We start from the raw sequence: 20046 nt of genomic DNA, 5'->3' as shown, positions 1-20046 counted from the left end.
TCAGTCAAAATCCATCTGATATCAATGGTGATAGTGCTTGTTCAATGACCTCTTCTGGATCTGGCTTGATTTCTATCCCTGTCAATGTATGCTGCAACATTTTTTTTTTGAAATAGCTTTAGCAAACTTTATTTGTGTGAGATATAATATTAATAAATGACGTCTACATTCTATTGGATCATCTTTCTTTGGAATGGGCACAGATACAGAACTCTTTCAGTTAGTGACCAGGTAACTCCCTTCCAAAGTTCTTGAGGTCAATGAATAAGCACCTCCCACACTGCATTTGCTGGTTGAAACATCTCCATTGATGTTCTATCTATTCTTGCAAAGTTGGTTCTTGTTGTTGTTTGTTTTGTTTTGTTTTGCCAAGGCCTTCAGTGCAGCTTGGATTTATTACTTCAATACCACCAGTCCCTACTCCTAACCTACTTCCTGAAATAGGTGAATGCTGTTCAGCAGTTATCTGGGTACAATGACTCATGGGCATTCCTTGCATCATCTTTTGATGCTCCCAGCATCATCCTTCAATATTACATTTCATGGCTTGAATTTATACAATATTAACATAGTACAGTATGCTGTTTTTTCTCTATAATAAAACAATATTTCGAAATCTGTAAGCAATAATTCATTTATATATGAATACATATTCATTTATATTTTAAAGCTCTATATAATCAAATCTTTATAATGACATAATAATGAAGAATAAGTTATTAAGTTTCCATTAAGATTATTTGATTCCCTTACAAAATCACAGATTAGGTTTTAAATAAAAAATTATTGCAAGCAAAAATATTCTTTTCAAAACAACAAATCAAAGGAAAAAGTTTTAATGTATTCCTTCTGAGCAGATTACTCAGGGAGCAACATGTGTGAGGGGGATTCCAAAATCCAAAAATGGATTTTTTTATGAACCTTACTGATCCCCCTCATATTATTGCTACATACACTGCTCTGCATCAAAGGGAACTGGGTTGCTCTTGCTGCATATCCCACTGAGCTAATCCACGTGCTGGACACTCTTTGAAGCCAGCAGGCATTCTTTGCCTCAACTAATTCTGAAAGGATTTAGAACACAGGATTAAACCTTGGGAGGAAGGGGGTGGCGCCGTTAGCTCAACCTTAACTGTAATTAAAAGAAAGCATGGTGAGAAATGAGAAGGGAAATTTCACTTAGATTCAACAGTTGCAAATTTGGCTTTATTTAGAATAAATTGGGAGTGCCTTCATGCTTACTCACTGATCACATAAAGCAGGCAAGAGTTAGAAATGCAAGATATGCCAATTGCCAAAGGAGAAGCACCATATTATCTCACTTTGATTAAAAGACAAAAAAAAAAAAAAAACTCCATAAAACCAAACCCAGTGTTCATTAGTGGGTACCAGGGATGGATGCAGAGTGGAGAGCAGACACTTCTTTCTGTAGATGAATGACAACGGTAAGACAGAATGTGGTTGAAGTATACATAGCTTGACAACTGTAAATAATGTCACTAAGAAAATACATAGGAAAATAAGACTGTTTGGATAAATACTGTGACATATAATTTTGCAACAACAAAAAATAATATGTGGTAACATATACACATATGTATACATATGGATGTAAATATGCACCTGGCCACTTCAGTGTTTTCTCTACTTATCCTGGTGCTGCTCACTGTTGCAGCAAGGAGTTATCTTTGGGATATAACTCACACTAGAGACTGGAATCCGTGATCTTCATCAGTAAGTTCTTCCAGTAGGGAAGGTCCTGTTCTCTGCGTATCTTGTGGCTCGGGGCCCTCCGATTGACCCTGACTCACAGCATCCCTATGTAGGACAGAACAAACGCTGCCTGGTCCTGTGCCATCCTCACAATGGTTCCTATGTTTCAGGCCATCGATGCAGCCAGTGTCAACGCACGTTGTTGAAAGCCGTCCTCTTTGTCGCTGCCCCACCACTCGCCCAAGCTCGATGTCCTGTTTCAGGAACTGGCCTGTGATGACAATGTATTCAAAGTACACGAGACCAAGGCTTGCCGTCCTTGGCTCTAAAGAAGCTTCTGGCTGTAGTTCTTCCCAGGCAGATTCGTTTGTTCTTTGGGCATGTGCCTTTAGTAGGTCGTTAATGGGACTTCCTGCGGTCCTGAGGCCGAGTTCTTCATGTAGTCCAGTTTATCAAATTTTTAGCTGAGCACACAGCACACAGTATACATATGGCTAAAGGATACAGCTTTAAAAAATCATTTTATTAGGGCCTCTTACAGCTCTTATCACACTGCGTACCTCCATTATGTCAGACACATTTGTATATATGATGCCATCATCTTTTCCAAAACATTTTCTTTCTACTTAAGTCCTTGGTATCAGCTTGTTTTTCCTCTCTCCCCAATTCTTCCTCCCCCATGAACCCTTGAAAATTTATAAATTGTTATTATTTTCATATCTTACACCAACTGCTGTTTCCCTTCACCCACATTTCTGTTGTTTATCCCCCTTGGGAGGGGGGAAGTGGTTTAAAGGATAAAGCCTTGATACACACTTTTCCTGATTTCACAATCAAGTGACATATTTCATTGGGTTAATCTGCAAAAGATTTCTTCAAAGCATTCAAAAGGAAGGCTGTCATTCTGAAGAATAAGCGTGTCTGACCCAACCCTGGTATTTTCAATTGCCTCATATGCATGTGAAAGCTGGACATTGAATATGAAAGACCAGAGAGGAATAGATTCTTGGAATTAAAATGTTGCTGAAGAATGCTGACTTGCAGAAGAACGAACACATTTGTCTTGCAAGAAGTACAGCCAGAAGGCTCCTGAGAAACAAAGATGGTGAGACTTGATCTTGTGCACTTTGGATGGGTTATCAGGAGGGACCAGCACATGGAGAAGGACATCATGTTTTATAAAATAGGGGATCAGAGAAACAGGGGATGAACTTCAATGAGATGGACAGGCACACTGGCACAATCATAAGCTCAAACATAGCAGCAATTATGAAGATGGAACAGGACTGGGTGGTGTGTTGTTCTGTTGTGTATGGGGCCCCAATGGATCTGAACCGATTCATAAAGTTTATGTTCTAAATCATAGTTTGCTAAGTAGGGTATGGAGGAGCACACGTGAGTGGGAGCCTGACATAACTAGTCGTCTCTAGTAGTCTGGAGCAAAAGAGAAAGAAGGAAACAACTTGTTCTTAAATGCTTCCTCCCCCCACTATCATGATCCCAATTCTACCTGACAAATCTGGCTAGACCAGAGGATGTACACTGGTACGGATAGGAACTGGAAACACAGGGAAGGCAGGACGGATGATCCCTTCAGGACCAGTGGTGAGAGTGTCCATACTGGGAGGGTGGAGGGAAGGTGGGGTAGAAAGGGGGAACCGATTACAAGGATCTACATATAACCTCCTCCCTGGAGGGGAGTGAAAGGAGACATCGGACAGTATAATATATGACAAAATAACAATAATTTATAAATTATTAAGAGTTTATGAGTGAGGAGGGAGTAGGAAGGGAGGGGGAAAATGAGGAGCTGACAAAAAGGACTCAAGTAGAAAGCAAATGTTTTGAGGATGATGATGGCAACAATGTACTTCACACAATGGATGTATGTATGGATTGTGATCAGAGTTGCACAAGCCCCCAATTAAAAAAAAAAAAAAGAATATAGTGTTTAGGACTGACAGTCTACACAAACCCTGACCTCATCTACCTTAAGACCAGAAGAATTACATGGCCTCCACCTACTAATACTAACCATTCTGATCCAGGGCACAAGAAGTGAGTTCTAGTAGAGTAGGAGAAAAATGTGGAAGAGAACCAAGAATCTTAAATAGTTCAGACTTACTGGAGTAGTCGACACTACAGGAATTCTCAAAACTTCCCCTGAGATACTCATGAAACCTTAAATCATAACTATCTCCTGAGGCCCTCTTTTAGCTCAATAATAAATCAGCACATAAAACTAAGACCATCACCAGTGAGGACTATGTCACTTCAAAAAGTTATCTATATGAAGTCAAATGGCCCACAATTATCGTAGAGCAAAGATGAAAAAGTAAAGGGAAATTGGATAACGAGAAATAGACCAGACAGAGTGAAAATAAGGACTGTGGACACACTGTGGAACATGGACCAGTGTCACAAACAGTTTGAATAGAAGTTGTGAAATCAGAATCTTATTGGTGGTGTAAACTTTTTTCACTAAACACACACACGCCGAACAATCAGTTCAGAAACGATCATTAAAAACTAAAGCTGAGTGCTTGCTTCGGCAGCACATAGGCTAAAATTGGAACGATCCAGAGAAGATTAGCATGGCCCCTGCGCAAGGATGACATGCAAATTCGTGAAGCGTTCCACATTTTTTTTTAAAAAAAAAAAAACTAAAGTTGAGCTCTCCGAAATAATTAGGTGCTTTGAAATACGCATATCTGAAGGAAGTGTTTAATGTCTCATATTTAATGTTCCACTCTGATTCAAAGCAATTTCTCTCTTGCCTGAAGTACGGTAACTGCTTGTTAAATGTTCTCCCTCCCTCTTGAAAGATCTTTTAAAAAGTTAGATCACCCTCTGAAATGTTCCCTTCCTACTAAGGGAGAAGTCAAAGCCTTTGCATGGCCTGCTTTTGACTCCCCTTTGTTTGACCTCACATTGTGCTGCTCAATCCACTCCATCAGCTGCCTCCCTGCGCTTCCCCCAACACAGCAGGCACACTTTCTCACTTAGGAGCAGGCACTTGGCTCTTCCTCTGTCTGAAAAATTCCCTCTCCAAGTATCCACGTGACTCACCTGCTTACTTTTTCTAGGCTTTATAAGATTTTTAACCAGTGCTTTCCCTACCCCATATAAAATGCAAACTCCCCCATTCCCACTCCGACCTTTTCCCTTAAATCTCCTGCTTACATTCACCACCACTGACCATTGTTTTACTGACTTTATTTTTATCTTCCCACAAAAGCATATAGATGCTCTATGAGGTAAAGCAATACTATCAGTGCTTAAAACAGAGTCAAAAGCGGTAGGTGCTCAATTAATGACTATGGGAAGAATAGATGTGATTTCTTTTTATCTGTTGTTAGATAAACATTACTTTCACTTTAGGTATGTACACCTCATGATGCGTTATATGGACACAGCGGTTTGAATAGCTTGATTTTTCATACCAGTGGTTAAACTGAGGATTGTCACAGATATGATCTGTAGCTAGAGTCCTGGTCCTATAATGGATTACCTGCTGGGCTACTGACCCAAAGGAGGCTTTCTACTCTCATGAAGATTTAATCTTGGAAACCCTCAGGGGCAGTTCTACTTTGCCCTACAGAGTTACTATGAGTCTGAATTGACTCGATGGCAGTGAGAACGGAATTGGGTTCATTTGAGACTAGAATGAAAAGATGCCGGGCCCTCTCCCCTTTAATGCTTCTCCGATTTTAGGTTTTCTGACACCTTAAACATACTACTGATCATGGAAGACCTCCGTAAAACATGTGTGGCTGATGTACATCTTCCTCCAACTTCACAAAAGGGAAGGAGTGTCAAACTCTGCCTAAGGCCAATTCCTAGAAGGCATGCCTTTATCCTCCAAGCCTCCTTGCCAATTCCATTGCCAACCATACTTCCCACAGCACTGTCTAATCCTCAGCTGGGTTTGATAATTCATTGCAATGACTGCACAGAATCCACACCACACACTCATGATTATGGGCTTTATTTAGTAGGGAAACGAACAGCTTACAATGCAGGATCAGAAATGCTCAGGACACAGTTCTCCACCCAAGACAGCCTTTTACAAGTCATGGCCTCAGGCAAGCCATTCTCTGGTCCTTGATCTCTTTGCCACCCACACAACATCTTGTCCTCTTGCTCAGGCAATGTTACAAACTTGGAATGGTGCTTGACACAATGGATGGATGGATGGATGGATGGATGGATGGATGGATGGATGGATGGATGGATGGATGGATTGTGATAAGAGTTGTAAGAACCTCCAATAAAATGATTTTTAAAACCCAAAAAACTTCAAGCTGTCAATACATGTCCAAAGGGCACTCACTCCATCATAAGGCTCCGTCGAAGACTCTCAATTCTAGCTCCATAGGTCAGCAAAACTATCTTTTCCAATTAAGAGTCTAAAGCTATCACACTCTTCAAGTGATCCTCCTGCAAGAAGGCATCCAGCTTTACCGAGTCCATGACTCGGGAGGCGCACCGCTCTGTCCCGGCCTCTGGGTCTTGGATCTGCTACTGTAAAGCCTCTGCCTTAGTTTTGGAATCACAGTTTTCTTTTCCCTTTAGAGGAGGTTCAAGACGTAGGAACATCAGCTTCCAAATGATACACCCCACTTCTGGCTCTTCTTTCTCCATGGTAGGGAGATTCCCCATTCCTCTTTCTAAGAGAGCTCATTTTATATCCAACAAGCTCACACAATTGACCAGTCTCCATGTGAGAGTCCCAAGTTTTTATAATAGCAATTAACCCTGTTAAAATCATTCAACATTGACTCATATAATTCCATTAACATCTCCACCCATCTTCTCTTTGGGCACAAAAGTAAGCAGGTTGTTGGTGCCTTCACCTGCTCAGGTTTGCATGTCCTCGGATAGCCATGAGTACAAAGACTCCAGGAGAAAACTATTTTAGTATATATTTTACTTAATTTAAACATCTGTAAGGTTGCTGCCATGGAGTCAAGTCTGACTTGTCGTGACCTACTCCCTTAAAGAGTTAGAGTTTCAGCAACCTGCAGGGGCAGTTCTAGCCTGTGCTATAGGTGTGTTATGAGTAGGAATGGACTCAATGGCACAAATAACCATAAGAGCAGTAGTTCGACTCCACGAGTGGTTTCTCAGGAGAAAGAGGAGGCTCTCTGCTTCTGCAAAGATGCACAGTTTCTGACACTCACAGGGGCAGTTCCACTCTGTCTTATCAGATAACTATGAGTCTATAGAGCATGGCAACTGGAGATGGAAAATTTCAAGCTCTATTTAATATCCCTGTGAAGAAATGGTGTGGGGGCCACAGCTGAACTACTTTAAGTGTACAAGGGGGAAGGTGACTCCACAACTACCCAAGGATGATTCCTATGAAGCAGGAGTCAGGCATGTCTCCACCCTTTATCCTATTCTGACACCAACCATCCTTCCCACATAACTCTTCTTCTCTGCAATGGCCATACAGCACTCATGGACAGCACTCACAATTATGGGGCTTATTAGGGAGGCTAACAACAACAACATTAGGGCAGTTAACACGTTACAAAATGGTATCTCTGTGAGTTCTTTTGTTTACAGCACCTCTTCTCTGTCACGCTGGCAGGCATATCTCTTTCTGGTCCTTGACCTCTCAGCCACGCAGTCCCTTGGCCTCTGCCCTGCTTGAGCAAGTGCTACAAAGCTCCGTTAACACTGATAAATGGCCAAAGGGCATCCCACAGCTGGTCTCCTGACTCAGCTTGACTTGTTGCAGGGGCCATGAAACCTGCTGCTCTTTCTCATGGTCCCTGCTGCTATCTGGTTGCTTCTTCATAGCCTCTGTTTCTGCTACCTCTCTCTGGCTAAGAGTGGCTCCTTCCTCTGCTCTCGTCCCACTTTTGAGATGACTCACTTTATACTGAATGAGATGGCAAATGACTAATTCCCTCATTAAAATCCTGTACACTTTATTTTCAAGAATTAAAATAGAAACAAAGCTGGAGATCAGATGACAAAATTTTCCAAGAGTAATAACTTTTTCATTGCAAGGACCCTTTTCAACAACATAAATGGACACTGACAGAATAGACAGGAATCAAATGGCCGATACCTGCCAGCAGAGATGATGGAGAAGCTCAATATTAGGTAAGCAAAGCCAGGAACTCTAGACAGATTGTCAATTGCTCATTTGGGTGGAAGTTGAAGAAAATGAAAATAAATCCACCAGAGTGGGAGGAAGTGGGGAGATGAAGGGGGAACCGATTGCAATGATCGACGTATAACACCCCCCCCCCCAGGGGGACAACCAACATAAACATAGGTGGAGGGAGACAGTGGATGGTGTAAGATATGAAAATAATATTTTATAATTTATTAAGGGTTCGTGAGGGTGGGAGGGGGGTGGAGGGAGGGGGAAAAAGAGGCGCTGATACCAAGGACTCAAGTAGAAAGAAAATGTTTTGAAAAGGATGATGGCAACAAATGTGCTTGATACAACAGTTGTATGGATTGTTATGAGAGCTGCAAGAGCCCCCATTCGAATGATTTATTGAAATTTTAAAAAGAGTGAAAACGCAACCCTGAGGCAACTTTCCCCCCAGTATCAACATGGCTCTACACACCCCATTTAACACTTTGTCAATTTTTCAACTAGATTTTTCCTTTCCCACCTTATTTGATATGTAAATTTTCCTATCCCCCAATGCTCCAATCTTCTTCCTGAAATTCCCTCCATTTGTTTATTGCTATCCAATATATTAATGTTTATTCTTATTTATTTCACTTTTATCTATTTTCCCCAACAAGAATGACTAAAGTGTATGAGGGTAAGGATTTGGGGACTGTCATTTTAACAATGGCCTCACATATATTCTGCCTTCAATTTAATAGATAATTGATAAAACTACGGACATAGCTTAGCATCATTCTTTTAAAACAGATGTCTAATATTGTTATTGTTAGGTGCCATTGAATGAGTCAGTCCAACTCATAATGATCCTATTATATACAACAGAATACACTGCCCTACGTCACCCTCACAACTGTCCTTATGGTTGAGCCTGTTGCTGCAGCCAAAACATCAATCCATTTCATCGAGGGACTTCTTTTCCCATTGCCCCTCTACTGTATCAGGAATGAGGTCCTCCCATATGGCTGATCCCACTATGAGACACGATGCCCCTCATTGACCCATGGCCCTACGGGGGACAACACTCAAGACTCAGTATCAGGATTGGCCCAGACTGACCTCTGCTACACTGAGACAAACCACTAAAGGCTTGCGGCAGAGCAGAGAGCTTCCGAGGGAATGCAAAGGATAGGCTCCGGGGCCAGAGCGTAGCACCCCATCGGACTTGACTTGAGGACACAGCTAGAGGTCAAAAATCAGACCTTGATCTATTTACAGGTTTTTCTTTTTTTAATTTTTTCTTTTAAATTTATGTATTCTTTTCTGGGTCGTTGGTTTTCTTTTTGGTTGTCATCATTGTGTTCTCTTTTGTCGCTTTGTCTTGCTATGCCTTTTTTGGGTGCATATTATTATCTCTGCAGATCTATCTAGATAAGATAGGCTGGATGAACAGTCTGGAGGAGAAAACAATGGGACTGATGGTTCTGGGAGAACATGGGAGAAGGGAAGGTGGGGTGAGGGTGGAGGGAGGTGGTGCTGACCAATCCAGAGACAAGGGAGCAACAAGTGATCCAAAATTAGTGGCAAGGAGGGTGTGAGAGGCCTGGTAGGGAGTCAGCAAGGGCAATGTAACCAAGATAAATTACTGAAACCAAATGAAGGCTGAGCATGATAGTGGGACAAGAGGAAAGTAAAAGGAAATAGAGGAAAGAACTAGGAGGCAAAGGGCATTTACAGAGGTCTAAATACAAGCATGTACATATGTAAATATAATTTTATAGGATTGTGGGGAAATAGATCTATGTGCATATATTTATAGGTTTAGTATTAAGGCAGCAGATGGACATTGCACCTCCACTCAAGTACTTACTCAATGCAAGAACATTTTGTTCTATTAAATTGGCATTCCATGATGCACACCTCCCTGACATGATCGCTGAAGACAAATGGGTGCATAAGCAAATGTGGTGAAGAAAGCTGATGGTGCCTGACTATCAAAAGATATAGTGTCTGGGGTCTTACTGGCTTGCAGGTAAACAAGCAGCCCTCTAACCGAGAAGCATCAAAGCTCACATGGAAGAAGCACACCAGCGGGACTTCTGGGAAGATTGCGGACCAGGGGACCCGATACTCTGAGAGCTCTTTCAAACAAAGTGGGTTTGGTGTCCAGGTAGCCCAGTGGTAGGAGTCTGGTGAGTGAAATACCACCCCACCCCCTGACAGCACCGCACCCCCACCCCATGCATTTGGCCTGAGCTGGAGCCCAGGTGATCCAGGACCCAATTCGTGGGACATCTTGGGTCACTAGGCTGTCGCCATGGCAGCTGCAACTCGCTACAGACCCACTTCATGCCCAGACTGGGACCTCGAGCCCAGAGTCACTTGCCTGCTCTGCTGAGACACGTGCAACGGACCCCCTACAACAGCTACCCACTCACAGGACCCAACTAAGAGAGAAACTTACCTCTCCCACGGTTCCCCTCTCCCCACTTGGCAACAATCTGCCCTTGGGCGCGCATCCCTCCTTCCATTCATCCAAGGCCCGGGAAACTGACCTGCAGGCTACTGGGGGCTGCCTGGTGACCCCCACGGGGGACCATCCACCCCCATTCCTGGCTGGGACCTATCCACTGGCACCCCACTTGCCCAGCCGCCCGCCCCTGACAGCCTAGCTCCCACTCCACTCCCAGGTAGGAACCTGCGCTGAGCACTTCCTGCCGGTGTGGCCTGCAGCCAGAGCCCCATCCCCGCTTCTACCCCTGCCAATGCTGCCGGAGCCACTTCAGGCGGGCCTGCCCGGGGCCCTAAACCTGCCTGCCACAGGGACTCCTTCCAACACAGACAGCCCAGGGCACATCAGTGGGCACCCCTGCCTACTGAGAGCGCAAGCAACAAGGCCTGGCCCTCTAGCTGCAGTGGCTTTGCCCTCCCTGGTGTGCTGTGGGGATACCAGCTTTGAGCCTACCATGACACATTCCTCCCAGGGTGGGAGCAGGTACCATAGCCACTGCTGTCCAAACCAGCTTGGACCACTTCGCTGAGGAGCCTGCTTCACTCACAGGGCTTGTGGCTTAAGCGATAAACGTACTTGCCTGATAGGGAACCTAGGACACGGTTTTGCGGTCCCCTTTAGAGCTGTTTGTGTGCCCCGACCAGCTCTCATCACCGTGGTGCCCTGCAGGATCCCCAGTGCTAGCTACTTGACAGTCCTCTGGCAAAGCTTACCAAGGATAGAAAGGAACAAATATCAATAGCCAGGATGAGGGATGAATCAGGGGAAATAACAACAAACCCCAATGAGATTAAAAGAATAATATGAAGGCTTGTATTCTAATGAATTCAGAAACCTGGAAGACATGGATAAATATTTGGAAAAACAGTCCATAGATTATCTCAGACAGAGATCAAGAACGTCAACAAACCCATAGCGAAAGAAGAAATAGGGTCATCAAAAGCCTACCAACAAAAAAATCCCCAGGGCCAGATGGTTTCACAGCAGAATTCTACCAAGTATTCAGGGAAGAGTTGACTCCGATCCTCCACAAAGTATTCCGTAACATAGAAGAGGATGGCAAACTCCCAAACTCATTTTACGAAGCCAGCATTACTTTGATACCCAAACAGGGCAAAGACCCCACAGGTATAGAGAATTACAGACCAATATCTCTAATGAACATAGATGCAAAAATCCTTAACAAAATATTGTCCAATAGAATACAAAAATATGTAAAACATATCATCCACTATGACCAGGTAGGATTCATCCCAGGGATGCAAGGATGGTTTAACATCTACAAATCCATCAATATTATACACCACATCGAGAACAAAAAGGATAAAACCATATGATAATATCCACATATGCAGAAATAGCATTTGACAACATCCAGCACTCATTCCTAATCAAGACACTCATGAAGATAGGATTGGAAGGTAAATTCCTCAAGCTCATACAAGCTATCTATGAAAGACCAACAGCCAACATCATAATCAATGGAGAAAAGACAAGAATAATCCCACTGAAAAGGGTACAAGACAAGGATGCCCTCTGATCCACCTCTATTCAATATCGTTTTGGAGGTTCTGGCTAACAACATAAGACAGCGGAAGGACATCAAAGGGATCTAAAAGAGAGAGGAGGATGTGAAACTATCGCTATTTGCAGATGACATGATCCTGTACTTTGAAACCCCAAAAGCTCCACAGCTGGAGTATTTACAGCGATAGAGGAATATGGAAGAGTGGCAGGACACAAGATCAATAATCAGAAGTCAGTAGGTTTTATCGACACATTGGACAGGACCATGGAAGAGGGGATTAAGAAGGAAGTACCCTTCACAGTAGCTAAGAACAAACTGAAATACCTAGGAATATATTTAACAAAAAATACTAAAGACCTTTATAAGCATAATTATAAAACCCTATTACAGGAAACCAAAAGTGACCTCTTCAAATGGAAGAACATCCCCTGCTCGTGGACTGAAAGGCTCAACACAGTAAAGATGACAGTCCTACCTAAAGCACTTTACAAGCTCAATGCCATACCAATTCAAATACCATCAGCCATCTTCAAAGAATTGGAAAAACTGACCACCAATGTCATATGGAGAGGGAAGAAATCCAGAACTAGTAGAGGACTCCTCAAGAAGAAGGACAGAGTTGGAGGGCTTGCCTTACCCAATTGTAATGCCTATTACACAGCTACAGTGGTCAAAACAGCTTGGTACTGGCACAACGACAGACACTCAGACCAGTAGAAAAGAATAGAAAGCCCTGGAATAAAATCATCAGCATATAGACAACTGATCTTCGACACAGGTCCCCAAAACCATCAAGCGGGAAGCGGATGCCCTCTTTAATAAGTGGTGCTGGAAACAATGGATATCCACATGTAGAAAGATGAAACAAGACGCTTACCTCACCCCATGCACAAGAATAAACTCAAGGTGGACCACAGACCTAGAAGTTAAACCCCAAATGATCAGGACCATCAAGGAGGAAATTGGGACTAACCTCAGAACACTGACCCAGGGAACTCATAGGCTCACTGCAATAGGGAAGGGTATACACCCAGGTGAACTGGAAATCGACAAATGGAATTTAATAAGAATAAAGCACCTGTGCACCTTGAAAGCCTTCACCAAGAGGGTGACAAGACAACGCACAGACTGGGAGAAGATTTTTAGTAATGACACATCGGGACAAAGGGCTCATTACTAAAATCTACAACACCATCATGACCTGCAAAAAGAGGAAAATGGTTAACCCCCTAAGGGAGTGGGCAAAAGAACTGAAAAGAACTTTCACTAGGGAGGAGACCCCTATGGCCAATAAGCATATGAGAAAGTGTTCCAGGTCATTAGCCATAAGAGAAATGCAAATCAAAACAACCATGAGATACCACCTAACACCCCTGAGGCTAGCCCAAATCAGCAAATCAGAGAGCACCAAGTGTTGGAGGGGCTGTGGTGAAGTAGGAACCCTCCTCCACTGCTGGTGGTCATGTAGATTTGTACAGCCTCTGTGGAAAGCAATCTGGAGATACTTAAAGAAAATGGAAATTGATCTACCTTACGACCCAGCCATCCCTCTACTGGGCATATACCCAGTGGAAGCAACAAATAAAACATGACCAATCATCTGCGCTCCAATGTTTATTGCAGCATAATTCACAATCACAAAGACTTGGAAACAGTCTAAGTTTCCATCGATAGATGAATGGATTAGTAAACTCTGGCACAAACACACAATGGAGTACTATGCAACACTGAAAAGCATGGACGATCACATGAAACACGTCGTTTCATGGGAAGAGCTGGAAGGAATCATGTTAAGCAAGGTAAGCTAAACTCAAAAGGACAGGTATAACATGAGTCCCCTGAGGTAAGTACAATCAGCATGCCAGGAATAGAAGAATAAATACCTATCTCGCAATAAATGGGTGGAAGCATAGATAGTTGGAGGGAGGGCAGGTCACACCTAGGGAGGAACATGAGAGCCATCATAAAGAAGAGGGGGTGGACAGGTGGAGGGAGAAGCTGGGTGGGAAGAAACCGAGTTGACAGCACAGGGGGAACAGGGCACTAACCCACCCATGGGGAGAGTATTGGTTGTGTCCCCACAGAACTGGAACATGCATATGGACCTGATCATGACACGCCAAACCTGGAGGGCAACGAAAAGCATGGAGGAATACACAAAGAGACTGGACCATACGCCGGCCCCAATCAGAATTAGCCCGACTTCTACCATCAAAGGGAGTACCACAGAAAATGAAAATAGATCGTCTGGTGTGGGAAAGGAACTGACCTACCACACCACACCCAGAAGGAAGCTGAAGCAAAGGAAGGAGGAAGAACAGAGCAGAGCACACCTGGGCCCACCAAGCTCAGAGGACTATAGCCCCGCTCGAAGGGCCCAATGTACAGAGAGGACCATATAGCCGGCCCCACGGCAAGATGCGACATTCTCCACTGACCCATGGCCCTGCATGGGACAGCACCGGAGACACAGTGTGGGATGTGTGACTGAGCTGCTCCCACCACACTAAGGCAAAGCACCGGGGGTGTGCCATGGAGTGGCGGGGGAAGCAGAGCAAGGAGGTCCTGAGGGAGTATAAAGGATGGACTTTGGGGCCAGGATGTGGCACCCCATCAGATTCATCTGGAAAACACTCCTAATGGTAAAAAAAAACAGACCTTAAACTACTAACAAGCTTTGTTCTTTTTTTTTCCTTTTTCTTTTTTTCTGTTATTTTGTTTTGTTTTTTCTCTTAAATTGCGTATGTCAGTGGTTTTTTTGTTTGTTAGCTTGTCGGTGTTGCTGCTGTCGTTGCCATGTTCTTATGTGCCACTTTGGTGCTGTCAAAGTCATCCCCAATTTTATGCACATATTAATCTATCTGCAGGTCCACTTAGATAAGATAGGCTGCACAAAAAAATATGAGAAGAAAATAATAGGACGAACAGTCCCGGAGGGACATGAGAGAGTGAGAGGTAGGGGAAGGGAGGAGGTGTTGGTCAACCCAGGGACAAGGGAACGAGTGGTTCAAAACCAGTGGAGAGAGGGGATGGGAGGACTGGTAGGGAGTGACCGAGGGCAAAGTAACTGAGAGGAATTACTGAAACCAGAATGAAGGCTGCACATGGTAGTGGGACGGGAGGAAAGCATAAGGAAATAGAGGAGAGGAGTGGGAGGTAAAGGGCATACAGAGAAGCCTAAATATAGACATGTACATATGTAAATATATTTATGATTATGGGGAAAATAGACCTATGTGCATATATTTATAGGTTTAGTAGTAGGGTAGCGGGTGGACATTACACCACCTCGCATGCATTCCCTCAATACAAGAGCACCTTACTCAGCTAAACGGTCATTTCATGATACCCACCTTCCGGACATGATCGCTGAAGACAGACGTGTGCATAAACAAACGTGGTGAAGAAAGCTGATGGTTCCCGGCTACCAAAAGATATAGCATCTGGGGTCTTAAAGGGTTGAAGGCAAACAATCAGCCATCTAGTTTGGAAGCAACAAAGCCCACAGAGAAGAAGCATACAAGTCTATGTGAACACGAGGTTTTGAAGGGATTAGGTAGCAGACACCAAAGCACAAAAACCATCATTGTGTGATCACCTTCCACACATAAAAGCTGAAGACAAATGTGTGCATAAGTAAGTGTAGTGAAGAAGGCTGATGGTGCCTGGCTATTGAGAGATATAGTGTCTGGGGTCTTAAAGGCTTGAAAGTAAACCAGCGGCCAGAAGCAACAAAGCCCACATGGAAGCAGCACACCAACATGTGTGATCATGAAGGGCCGAGGGGACCAGGTTTCAAGCAACAATGGGGGGGGATCATATCATCATGAATGAGGGGTGCACATGATGGGGACCCACTGCCCATCTGTAGACAACTGAACATCCCTTGCAGAGTGGTAATGGGGAGGAGATGAGTCACTTGGTCCAGTGTAGCAATAATGAAACTCACAACCTTCCTCTAGTTCTTAAACCGGTCCTCCCCCCAACTATCATGATCTCAATTCTACCTTGCAAAACTGGTTATACCAGAGGATGCACAGTGATTCAGATGGGATCTGGAAACACAGGGAATCTAGGACAGATGAACCCCGTCAGGACCAACGGTGAGAGTGGCCATACCAGGAGGCTAAGAGGGGACAGAAAGGGGGACCTGATCTTGGGGATTTACATATAGCCTCCTCTCTGGGGGATGGGCAGCAGAAAAGTGGGTGAAGGGAGACACCGGGCAGTGTAAGATAAGATAAAGTAACAATTTATAACTTATTAAGCGTTCATGAGGGAGGGAGGAGTGGTGAGGGAGAGAGAGGGGAAAAAGGAATGAGGAGCTGATTCCAGGAACCCAGGAGGAAGGCCAATATTGGGAATGATGAGGGCAACAAATGTATAGGTGTGCTTTGCACAAATGATGTATGTATGGATTGTGATAAGAGTTGTATGAGTCCCAATAAGATGATTTTTTAAAAAAGGAGCACACCAACCTGTGTGATCACAAGGAGTAGAAGGAACCAGGTATAAGGCATCAAAGAACAAAAAAATCATATCAGTGGGTGCCCACCTTCCGGATATGATCACTGAAGACAAATGTGTGCATAAGCAAATGTGGTGAAGAAAGCTGATGGTGCCCAGCTATCAAACGATATAGCATCTCGGATCTTAAAGGCTTGAAGATAAACAAGTGGCCATCTAGCTCAGAAGCAACAAAGCACACATGGAAGAAGCACACCAGCCTGTGTGACCACAAGAAGTAGAAGGGACCAGGTAACAGGCATCAAAGAACAAAAATCATATCATTGTAAATGAGGGTGAGTGCAGAGTAGAGTTCCAAAGCCCATCTGTAGGCAACTGGACACTCCCTTACAGAAGGGTCGCAGGGAGGAGATGAGCCAGTCAGGGTGCAGGGTAGCAATGATGAAACACACAACTTTCCTTTGGTTCCTAAATGCTTCCTTCCTCCCCCAGTATCATGATCCCAATTCTACTTTACAAATCTGGCTAGACCAGAGGATGTACACTGGTACAGATAGGAACTGGAAACACAGGGAATCCAGGACAGATAACCCTTTCAAGACCAGTGGTGAGAGTGGCCATACCAGGAGGGTAGAGGGAAGGCAGGATAGAAAGGGGGAACCAATTACAAGGATCTACAAATAACCTCCTCCCTGTGGGATGGACAATAGAAAAGTGGGTGAAGGGAGACATCAATCAGTGTAAAATATGACAAAATAATAATAATTTTTAAATTATCAAGGGTTCATGGGGGAAGGAGAAGGGGGAAAAGAGGAGCTGATATCAAGGGCTCAAGTGGAAAGCAAATGTTTTGAAAATGATGATAGCAACAAATGTACAAATATGCTTGACACAATGGATGGATGTATGCATTGTGATAAGAGTTGTACGAGCCCCCAATAAAATGATTATAAAAAAAAAGAAGAATGAGGTCCTCTTCCAGGGGCTGATCTCTCCTGGTAGCATGTCCAAAGCACGTGTGATGAAGTTTCGTCCTTCTTGCTTTCAAGGAGCATTCTGGCTGTACTTCTCCCAGGGCTGACCTGTTTGTTCCACTTTCAATGTTGTTCGCTGGCAACATAATTCACATACATACATCCTTCTTCGGTCTTCCTTAGTCAATGGCCTATGTTCACGTGCATCGTCACACCTTAGTCTTCAAAGTAACATTCATGCTTCTCAGTACTATAAAGAGGTCTTTTGCAGCATATTTATCCAATGCAATCCTTAATATTACATTGTTTAAGTATACCAGAAATTATTTATTGAGTCTGTTACTCATGAACACTTGTAATGTTTGCCGATTTTGATGACTAAGTAAATAAGTATTTGTGGAAAATATCTGTTACATACATGTAACTGAACCCAAGATAATTGTCTAAGAATGCAATACTTTAGGCAATTGAGTGTTTAAGCTGTAGAGATGAGAAGTAAACACTCAGAGCAGGTCCCATCAGTTTAATTTACACTCTCGCCGAGATACAGTCTGGAACACATCGGAACCTAAACCCCCTTCCCAGAAACAACATGTTCTTCGGCTGGCAGTCCTTCAATGGGAGTCGGAGATCTCAAAAAGAAAACAGAGAGGAAAGAAGAGAAAAAGAAAATTCTTTCGCCGCTGAGCACTAAGGGCATTCTTGTCCTCAGAGACAAAATAACTGGCCAGCTTTTTGGAAGTTGGCCAAAATTCATTGTTAACTGCTTCCATTGCATATCCCAATAACTATATATAATTCTGCTATGGCCTTCTGGGGGAAATTTTTCTTTAATTTTGCCTTAGGGAAATTAACAAGAAAAATTCCATAGCACGCAGATATCCTCAAGAAGTACTTATGTAAAGGAGGGAGTAGATATATATAAAAATGCTGGGAATCCTCACTCCGACTCACACAGATTCCATTGCCTATTGACATTAAAATAAGAATGGAACCTATGGAGAGAAAGAAGGCTGTATTCACATTAACATTCATGAAGGCTGAGCCGCTGAGTGAAGCCCTACACATCAAGCAGGGAATATATCCTTTGTCTACTGATGGGAAAATGTCTTGGTGATAAATGGGTACAGACAGGGGTGTCACAAGGGCAACAGAACACACAACAGCTTCCACAAACTTTTTTCTTTTTCTAAGTCTTTTCCCTCGCAGCTTGCTCTGTGACATAGAACTCAGCGCCTATTCCCTCAAATAAAAGAAAATGACTGCAGTACAGAATTCCTAAACTTTGCTTAAGGCACTTTCCAGAGAACTAGAAACATACCCGGTGGAAACAATTTAAAGCAAAGCTTCAAAAGCTTCATGAGGCATAAATATTCAGAAGTTCTGAAAAGACCTGCTCCCCACCCAGCACCCGGGCTGCGACAGACTAATGTGGATATTGTCCTAAAATTCAAGCACGGTGGCTAAGGTGCAGCGTCCCAAACCGGAACGCTGGGAGACCTCAAGCACAAAAACTCTGTACGCTCGTTTACACACACATCTCAGTGCATTATGACTCAGTAAATCTGGTGAGGAAAAAAATAATGGATGAAGTCCTAAGTAAGTTCTTTTATACCAAACGAATAAGTTATGGTGACTATCAGCAATTTCCAGTTAATTTTTCTAACTGGAAATGAATGGCAGCCTGGATTACACTTTGGGAAACCACCAGCTGCTCCGTGAAGATTTACAGTCTTGGACACCCACAGGGGCGGCTCTACTCGCTCCCATAGGGCCTCTGCGAGTCAGCATTGACTCCCCGCAGTGAGCTTGCATTTGGGGGTTGTCTCGGGAAAAGTAGGAAGCCGGGCTCCGGGACAGTTCTCGGGCCTACCTCTAGGCGGCTCACTTTGCTCACCTATAACCAAAAGGCTGACCATAAACCGCCGCGTCGCCGCCAAGTTTGCCCAGGGTTTCTCCCCACTATTCCGCCTATTCAAAAGCAATTTGGAGTTTTCAGCATGAAAGGAGTAATCTAATAAGCACGGCACTTAAAAATTTTTAAAAGAGATGTGCTTTGGGGGGCACACACACACCCAGTGAGACCTGGCGGCGTATTGGATGAGCGGCTAACCTCAAAGGTCAGCATTTCAAACCCACCCGCCGCTGCGCAGGAGAACCCCGAGGCAGTGGGCTTCCGTGAAGATACACCACCCGGGACGGAGTTGGAATCGACGCCATGTTTTGTGTCCCTATCCTATCCTCCGACTCGGCGACCCGATAAAACCCAGTGGGACTGACTCCGGGTCCCCGAGACTGTACATCTCTCTGTAGGTGAGCAGAAAGCCTCTTCTTCCGAAGCGCTCCAGCCAAGTGTGTTCGAACTGCTGATCTTTGCGGTAAACCGCCTACTCCACAATCCACTCGGCTACCATTTCTCCGGAGGGGTCACTGCGAAGCAGACACGAGTGGCGGGGAGGTTTCTCTTTGTCATTTAATCTGTTGGCAATGAAACCTCCAAATGTGGAAGAAATCAACAGTTTCCATCAATCTTCAACACGGCCGTTCCCCCCGTCCCCCCCCCCCCACCACCACCACACACACACACAGAGTCAAGACCGTCTCTGCCAGTGCCTTGTGGCCTCGCTCGGGATAAAGGCGTGCCCGGCAGGTCGCCCAGGGCCGCCAGGCCGGCGGAGAACCTGGGTTTCCACCGTGGTTCTGCAAGCCCCGGGGGGCGGGTCCACCGTGCGGGCGGGGGGCGTGGTTTCGC

The 20046-nt window shown here is 44.2% G+C and overlaps 1 protein-coding gene and 1 non-coding gene across 2 annotated transcripts in view; one reads left to right on the top strand and one right to left on the bottom strand.

Annotated features, from left to right (window-relative positions):
* The window catches only part of ADGRV1 (adhesion G protein-coupled receptor V1), a 724059-nt gene that overhangs the window by 703433 nt on the left and 580 nt on the right, over nucleotides 1–20046 (bottom strand). The window contains exon 3 of the mRNA XM_075542665.1: nucleotides 19168–19265. Within this exon, the coding sequence (XP_075398780.1) occupies nucleotides 19168–19265 (98 nt within the window). The remainder of the gene's footprint in view (nucleotides 1–19167; nucleotides 19266–20046) is intronic.
* Nucleotides 4253–4359, top strand: LOC142441930 (U6 spliceosomal RNA). The gene has a single exon (XR_012783208.1). It is a non-coding gene; the product is annotated as a U6 spliceosomal RNA (small nuclear RNA).

The sequence above is a fragment of the Tenrec ecaudatus genome, chromosome 2 (genome assembly GCF_050624435.1).
Source record: "Tenrec ecaudatus isolate mTenEca1 chromosome 2, mTenEca1.hap1, whole genome shotgun sequence".
Classification (NCBI taxonomy): Eukaryota; Metazoa; Chordata; class Mammalia; order Afrosoricida; family Tenrecidae; genus Tenrec; species Tenrec ecaudatus.
The sequence above is the reverse complement of the archived record's forward strand: the minus strand, read 5'-3'. Positions and strand labels throughout refer to the sequence as shown.